Below are 8,649 nucleotides of genomic sequence, written 5' to 3'. Positions count from 1 at the left end.
GTGATTTTCGTAGTCGTAACAGATATCCCTATAATTGTGCTACACGGTTCTGGGGGTGTTGTATCAATTCCTCTCACAACAGTGACTTATAATTTTTGGTTAAAAATTAGTCAATTTAACCAATAAAATAGAAATGTGACAACTAAAAAGAGACGGGAGAAGTCGTTTTCAGGGAAGACATTTGATAGTTTTGGATCTGCAGGTCCCAAATGAACAGGCTTTCTTTTTTCTTAATGTTTCTATGCCGTTAAAGCCTATATTCGATACTGATGGATTTTCACTTTTTATATCTGGTTCTTACCCCAGCGCAAAATTTAAGGTGTTAGAAATGTTTGGGTGCAAATCAATAAATCATATTGACAACATTAACCTAAAAAAACAAAGCTCCCCTGTCAATGAAGAAGAGATGATAAAAGTCGATATTGTGCATGCATGATTAAGTTTGTTTGATGTCATATTATTAGTTCCTCATTTGGCATCAAATTTACGATACATGAAGCAATTTTCAAGTTATTAGCTTATGAATAACTGTAATGAATGGGAAAACAGGCCACTATGATTTGTTTCTGACTCTGCAGTTTTTGCGAATTTCGCCCTTGTTTCCTGTCAGCACTTGAATGCCTCCCATTCGAGTCATTGATAAAGCAAAACTCCTGCGGAATTCCTCAAAGTAAGTCGCGAATTCATCTGTCAATTCTTTCGTGTCTGTTCCGTAGAGTAGCTGCTGATCAACTCCAAGGACAGATTTATTTGCCAGCACTCTTTTGTAGTAAGAGTTGGTGAAGTTGTAGTCTTTGCCGTTATCTGGATTAAGAAAGGCGACTTGCTGGCTCGGTCTCTTTGTATTGTTCAACGGGCATGTCTGTCGTAAGCTTTCTAGTAGAGATTTATTCATTGTTGGATCCGGTTTACCTGTGTTGTTGAAGTTGTAGAGACGATCAAGAATGTAGGAGCAGTGTGTTCTGCCCATTGTGTGTCCTCCTGAATTACAGAATACAGATTGGTTATTTCAAAAGCAGGCAAGTTTCTAAAAAACAATTTTATTGTATGAAATCAGAATCTCATTCCCGGGTATATTATTCATTCCACACCCTTGGGATACTCTGTTTCCGGTTATCATTCCCCCTTACCATCCAAACACCCCTTTAGTACTAAATTATCAAAGCTTATTTCATGTATAATAAAATCTAATTAATCGAACTCATTACCTAAAAGAGTAGTCATGTCTTGAACGTCTAGACCCTTGGATTGAAAAAATGCAAGAGCCGATTGCCAGGAAATGGAGGGCGAGGGAAGCTTTACTGAAGCTGCATTTGATTCGAATCCATCTCGTCTTCCCAGGAGAACAGGGTAAGACGGTGCCCCTGACTGCATATTTCAATTTTAACCACATTTTCGTTATCTGATCATGTTCATGGTCATAACTGGCTTAAAACGTCGTCTCAATTCAAAAGACTACAATGTGTGGGATGATTGAATTGACTAGTTACAAAATTTTGCACCAGATTAAATGGTGGATTGAATATGTAAAATCAGTATTTAGCTAGCTAGAAAAATTATACCATAGAATGCCCAAAAAATAATTAGATTAATTAATTTAAGGCAGATATAAACTTGGAAAAGGAAAACGCACCAATTTCAGAGCATCTCTAGTGGCAAGATGGATGATATCTGCGCATGAAACAGCTCCAGGACACCGGGCCTCCAGGACCCTCTTGATTACGTCGATGACCAGATATACTCCCGGACCAACCCCTGAATTTTGTGGTGCAGTTTTCTCCGACTGGGGGCCATCCAAGAGAATGGATGCATCACACCCCTAAAATTGACATAAAATACAGTTAGACATACAAAGCCTAATTAACTGCAGAAACAGGGATAACGATAAACTAGTGGCAAAGCCTATTATGTTCCCCTGACTTGACTGTACAGATCAGGCAACCTCTTAGCTCCACTGTAGAAGCAACTTTAATTAGTAGCCAGTATATGGCACCATGGTTTTAACTTCTGCTGGAATTGCTTTTAGAGGTCATGTCTTATAACTATATGGTTAAAGGTATGATTTATTGATGACTCTTGCAACTTTCTAGTACCAATAAAAGTTCTACACATGTAAAAAAATGTCGTGTTTATGTATTATATTTTAAAATTATTTTTGAATACAAAAACCATCTATTTATAAAATCTATTTAAAATTTAGGGTTTAAGGATGGGTTATTTATTGAGGGTAACCTATATATATATAAAGAGTTTGGCTAGTGTGTGTCTATGGCACATGTTAAGAGCTAAATTTGATATATTTAGCCTGTTTTGATTGGTGGAGTTTTTGTATATGTACGGGGTCTACCGTTATTAATCGCCTGATAGTACTGGCTAATCAAAATAAGTTAAATACATAAAGTTTGATGCTTAGCATGTGCTGATGGGCACACCGCCATATAAAAACCGATATATAAAAGAAGAGAAAGAAAAAGAGAGAAATAGAGAGCTCCGGCACATACATTAACCATGCAATCTGTGTAGAGGAGCTTGACGAGCTTGGGAGTGAGAGCTCTATTATTATCCCAGTATTTCTTCACTTGGAACTGCACAAATGACTCCACATTTGCACAAGTATTCAGTTTCTTATAGTACTGCCTTATCAACGGTGGTTTTGCTGGCGGCAGCAGCCCCGTGGCCGCCTCCACTTTAACACCCACCATATCCAAGCTCATCATCATCATCAATGCAACTCCTAAAACAGAGATGCACAAAAACCCTTCTCTCCTCATCTTAGATATCTATGTATTAAATGCTTAAGCTACCTCTAGATTGATGTGTTCAGTTAACCCCTGTATTTCAACCTTTTATACACCTTCTCTGCACTCCTCTGCGCGCAGTGCACGCCACCGACGAAATGTCGAGCTGGAAATTTAAATTTAAATAATTGTTAAAGTCGGCATTTCCATATGTTTGAAGTCAGATGAGGAGCCGGTTTGCCTCGACTGATTCAGGTCATTTTTGACTTTAAACTGAAAAATATGTGTTTGTGTAATAACTAACAAGTCAGAAATCGGTTGAAAATCGGAAACTGGTTTAAGCCAGAAATTAGTTTGAGATAATTTTTCTGATGACTTAATTTTTTTGATAAAAATTACTCATAATTCATTAGTTACACAAAAATTATTTTTAAATTTATTATTATATTTTTAATAACTTATAGTCATCTAAATAGACATTTTTACCTCTCAATTTATTAGATAAATCACATTAAGTCATGAGTTCAGCCTGGAATCTAGAGATTTGCAGAGCTTATGGCACTTGCCAAGGGTGGCAGGCGCACTTGCTTATGGCATGGGGATCTAAGCCAGCATTGAAAGTCGATACCTACATGCTAATCGTGCATGTCAAGGTACGCTCTGGACATATTAAACAACCCGTGTATTCTTCTAATTCACTTTTCTTCGAACCTACTCGGACTGTTTGCATTGAAAACGGGCATCAGGGTATTTTGGGATTGAGATTGCCATCTTTCCCAAATTCTTAATCAATTCCCCAATCTATCTCGATCACCGAATTGGAAATATTTTGCTCTTGGATTCCCTATTCATCTTCCAAAAAGTATTCTCTCCGTTTCAATTTATAAATTTATTTTGCTTTTACAAAAGTCAAATTGACTAATTTTTGAGCAATTATTAAAAAAAAAATTTGTTGTTTTAGAAAATAAAAAGTTACATATTAAAACAGACTTGATTTACTTTTTGATGATATTTTTTAATTTCTTTTCAATTATATAATATCTATAAATTCCAGTCAAACGTACACTATTTTGCACGCATTTTAAGGTTCTCGTAAAGTATAGTTCTATAAATATTTTAATTTTTTTTCTTTTTTCGAATAAAAGTTTAAACGTCAAACTTTTTTCAGGATTTTTCTTAAGTGAAATATATATAGTACACTACAAGAATTTTCACAGGCTGCAACAACAATTTCCGTCGGCAAATCACAAATTATGTCGGTAATCGAAGTTGCGACAGAATATTCCGTTGCATAAATAGCCGTAGGGAACGTATTACAATAGTTTTTCTCCGTTGGCAAATTTGTGTGACGAATCTGCAACGGTTCAGAAGTCTATTTGTGTTTTACACTTTCATGTACCTAAATACCAACAGAATATCCGTCGCTAATCTTGCAACAGTTAATTATGACGGAAATTTTCGTTGAGAATTTTGTAAATTCTAAGACGAAAATTTCCATCGGAAATAAGTGAAACTTAACAACGGGAATTTTCATAATGAATCAGCAACATAATTTCCTGTCGGGAACTATAGAAACAATAACAACGGAATTTTTTGTCACAAATATAACAATATATAATTAATAACAACATAAATTTCCGTTGCTAATTTAGCGTTATTTGACAACTAAATACTAACAAAATTCTATCAATAAATGCTTTATTCTAATTGTCAAAATAAAATCAAATCAACACAAGTCTCCGCAAATAATTGAACCAAACACAATATTGTCAAAAAATTCTTTAACCATTAAAATTAACTGGTTCGGATGACTTATGATTCCGAGTTTGAATATACAGTTGCAAGATATAATCTGCCTGCTTTAAGTTAATATTACATATGCAGAGCAGATAAATTAGCACTGCTTAACAGTCCAGTCAAAGAATCCGTCACTTGTGCTCCATATCCAACTGACCAACAAAAACATGCCACCCCTTTTAAAAGCAGTCATCCAATAATCAAGCCATCCACCAAAATGTTATCCTAAAAAAATTTATACAAAAAACAATTTGTAAATACACTAAAATGATTACAGAATATACATAATGTCATTGAAAAAAGGCAGCCTATGCCTATGAATGACAAGCATGCCTATCTAAAACAATGTGATTTGTTTCATTTTTTATGGAGTCTATAATAACAATTATGTTTATCCTGCATATGTTCTATTAATAAGGTTCATATATTTTTTCCAAAGTTAGCCAAGATTTAACTTACCGTAAAACTAGCTACTAATTCTGATTCTAACACTGCAGCATCTTCGCTATTTGGCTCTCCATCTCCCTCATCCGCTGCTTCATTTCATCCATCTCTTTAATTCGTTCCTTCATCTCCTCGAGCTCGGTCTCTAGTTGTGATAATCTTGACTATTAGGCTGGACAGAGCTTAAATGAGCAATCGTGCTACTAGTTGGCTCATAAAAGATATCCTGAGATGAACCTAAGCCATATATCCTATTACGCTTGTTAGGTCCACAAACCGCTTGATAATATAACTTGTTCCCATTAATTAGCTGAGGTTCGGATGAGCCATCTACAGGCTGGGAACGCTCAGCGCGAAGTGTCTTGAGCTTTTCCTATGTAGCCAAAAATAACCAACAAAACTGCAAATATGAGATAAATTAACTTGTAAACTATTTGCTTCAACAAAAAAATCCCGATCACAAGGCAGTTGAGCAACAACACCTAATAGCCTCTTAAGCGACTAACGAAAGTACAAAACCATGAATGTACACTCGTCACATGTTTCTAATTTAAATCCTGAACAAATTTAATGTAGTGTCCTATTGAACATAAAAGAGTCCAATTTATCAGTCAAAGTGACAATTATCTGAGCATATAACATTACTAAATAATTAACTTCAAATATTTGTCTAACATCAATTCGCTTATGAATCCGGATTGAGACTACAACTCATGACAACAAATCTTTCAAATATATTCAACCACAACAAAATGCAGCCCACAAGGCTGAGTACAGTTTTGATATCATTCATAATATACCCGGAACTAGCGACACAATAATCCCAAAATTTCTATAAAGTTAATGTATAATAATTATTTGTTTATATTTATAAAGGGTTCAAATATTCTTACCTAGGTCATATAATTGATCTTTATACATGTGCTTAGTACTTTTTAATATGGATACTTGTCCAATTTTGAAGAATATTAAAAATCTCTCTGGCTTATTTAGTGTCTTTGCCCCCGCACATAATGAGAGGGAAAATGTTTATATGTGAACTTTATAAATTCTAAATCTATATTTGTTTCCATTTATCTTCAACTATTCATCAAGATTGTGTAATATTTGCCCCAGGATTACAAGGGTGAATACAAGGGTCAAATTCAAGTTAAATATTCCGGCAATTTTAGTCTTAAAAATTCCAATAAATCTACAAAAAATATAGTTATTAACCTTAAAAATTCAGTATACTTACAGCAATTTCAGCACTTTTCTTGTCAACATATGTATTTCTGTCATGCTTCTTTGTGTGCGTAAGCTCAAACAATGTTGGTGCGTCCAGATTCTTGTGCAAATCTGCCGCCTGCATAACATATATGCAATTCAAAAATGTTAAAACATAATTCGACCATTTTATTTGAAATCATTTTATTGTTGCATCAATTAGTTTACCAAACGAGCAGCATGTGTTCGATGAGAAGTTGAGCCTCCCGTGTGTGTCACAGAGTACTCTCCTACTTCAGCTCCACCCCTACGATTCTTCCTCTTTGTTTTGCATTTGTCTTGAAATTCAGGGGCTTTCCACTTCTCAATCCAACTCTGCCACACCTCCATTCCAATTCTGTTGTTCAACCCTGATTCTGATTCCCATTGCAATCGAGCTCTCGAATGCAGATCTTTATAGCGAATTGCAGCACTTTTCAGCCATGCCGCAAATATTACATTGTCTAGTTGTTTCCAAACAACCCATTTTTGCAAAATTGAAAAAAGTATATCATTCCTTTAGCAGCCACTTTCTTCCTCTCTCGGGTGGACCTGTTAAGTCTAATTTTGTACCTCGATTGTAAATAAAATTTACATGACTCCATAGCGACATCTTCACCCCAATATATCATACATCCATTCACACAACAGTCAATTTTCATTGAAGGAAGACCCAATCCTTCCATATGTTTCTTCGTATCATAGAAGTTATCAAGAAATGTATTATCTTCAGGAAAGATACTTTTGATGAACTGTGATGTCTGATCATAACATGCTTCTGACCAGTGTTCTAAAAAGCACATTAAGCGGCCGATTAAGCGGCCGCCTAAGCGGAATCGGCCATAAAGCGCTTCGATTTTGTACTAAGCGGGAGATTAAGCATTTTTGAAAATGAAGCGGACAATTAAGCGGATTAAGCGGTCGTTAAGCGGATTAAGCGGTAATTAAGCGGTCAAAATGATGTTGACTTGCTAATTTTTTAAAAAAAATAATTTTGAAATATTAATTTTTTAATAATATAACTATAATTATATTATAAAATTAAAAAAAATATATTTTATCAAAAATATTAAAAATGTATATTCTTAACACAACATAATATTATTTTTAAATATATTAATATTATAACTAAATATTTAATTATATTTAATTAATCCGCTTATTGACCCGCTTAAAATTCCGCTTAAGCGTCCGCTTTACCGCTTAAGCGCTAGAAGGTCCCCCTGCCGCTTAGAACCGATTTGCGCTTTTCACAACACTGCTTCTGACCAATGATGATCAGATTTTAAGCTCAGCATTCGAGCCATGGCAGACAACTGAGAAGTTTCACAACCATCATATAACTCTCTCTCTGTGAAGAATGTAGCATGTTGTACAATTTTTCTGCTTCTAAGTTAGGCTTCTCTTCACAATGAGGATCAAAATTCGGTCCAGCAGCATCCATCACCATATTATACATTAGGTCATCTTCATCTCTTGCCCCAAAATTATTTGAATGACTCGTCGAAGATTGTCCCGCAATTTCCCTAGCAATGTATGGCTCCCCATGTCGATCGGTTCCACTCATAATAATCTTCAACAAATCCTTTCTTCAAGAGATGCAATTTTACCGTCTTTCCATCCCAATATCTTTTATTTTTGCACTTAGTACAAGGACATCTTACATTTGTGCTATTCATTGAAGATGGTTGACATATGACAGAATTCATGAATTCTTCTAATCCGGCAACAAAAGCATTATTAAGATATCGTCTCCCATCAGTTCTTTTATACATCCATGAACGATTACTATCCATATTTGTATTATTAAAAATCTACAAAAGATATAAGACTTACAATTATAATTAGGATTATCATGTTGTAAATGAACTAAAACAAATTATATTATCATGATTAAACTAATTTATCTAAACACAAACATATACCAAATATTAACATTACTAGGTATTTTTGCCCGCGCTTCGCGTGCTCTAAGTGCATCCATTAAGATTTTGCTTCTTTTTTTCCTTTTAATTGTTTTGTTGTTTTGTTGTTATATATTTTTATATTATTTTGTTGTTTTGTTGTTATTGTTTTGGAAATTAGTTACACCAAAACCCTATATATATGTTAAGAGAATATTTTTATAAAATTTATAAATATTTTATTTAATCAATTATAAATTTTCTATTACTTAAATTTATTTTATTTATAAATGATATGGGTCAAATTAAATTACTAAATTACTATTTTATTATTAATATGAATAAATATTATATACGTCATCAAAATATTATTTTATTAAAAATAATAATTATTTTCATGTGAAACATTGAAAAAAGAAATTAATTTTTATAAAATTCTATTAAGCATTATTTTATTTATCTACATGTCTATTCAAAGAAAAGCTCGAACATTCTACCACACTTAAAAATCACTTTTTTGG

The 8,649-nt window shown here is 33.9% G+C and overlaps 1 protein-coding gene and 1 long non-coding RNA gene across 2 annotated transcripts; both read right to left on the bottom strand.

Annotated features, from left to right (window-relative positions):
* Positions 1–429: 429 nt before the first annotated feature.
* LOC108198791 (probable peroxidase 61) lies at positions 430–2,829 on the bottom strand. Its single transcript, XM_017366565.2, has 4 exons — positions 2,502–2,829; positions 1,634–1,819; positions 1,209–1,368; positions 430–981 (listed from the first exon to the last, which is right to left on the bottom strand). The coding sequence occupies exons 1-4, from the start codon at positions 2,769–2,771 to the stop codon at positions 554–556; spliced, it is 1,044 nt and encodes a 347-aa protein (XP_017222054.1). The 5' UTR covers positions 2,772–2,829; the 3' UTR covers positions 430–553.
* Positions 2,830–4,637: 1,808 nt separating this feature from the next.
* On the bottom strand, positions 4,638–6,325 carry LOC135148399 (uncharacterized). Its single transcript, XR_010286567.1, has 3 exons — positions 6,217–6,325; positions 4,995–5,352; positions 4,638–4,760 (listed from the first exon to the last, which is right to left on the bottom strand). It is a non-coding gene; the product is annotated as an uncharacterized LOC135148399 (long non-coding RNA).
* Between the last annotated feature and the right edge of the window lie 2,324 nt (positions 6,326–8,649).

The sequence above is a fragment of the Daucus carota genome, chromosome 8 (genome assembly GCF_001625215.2).
Source record: "Daucus carota subsp. sativus chromosome 8, DH1 v3.0, whole genome shotgun sequence".
In the NCBI taxonomy this organism is placed as follows: Eukaryota; Viridiplantae; Streptophyta; class Magnoliopsida; order Apiales; family Apiaceae; genus Daucus; species Daucus carota.
This window is presented reverse-complemented; position numbering and strand designations above follow the sequence as displayed.

What these genes read in the sequence shown, in the direction of transcription:
- LOC108198791 (XM_017366565.2), bottom strand. Translation starts at nt 2,771, where the DNA reads ATGAGGAGAGAAGGGTTTTTGTGCATCTCTGTTTTAGGAGTTGCATTG. An exon ending in CTAGAGATGCTCTGAAATTG is followed by an intron (nt 1,369 to 1,633) that starts GTGCGTTTTCCT and finishes TGAAATATGCAG; the next exon opens with TCAGGGGCACCGTCTTACCC. An exon ending in AGACATGACTACTCTTTTAG is followed by an intron (nt 982 to 1,208) that starts GTAATGAGTTCG and finishes TCTGTAATTCAG; the next exon opens with GAGGACACACAATGGGCAGA.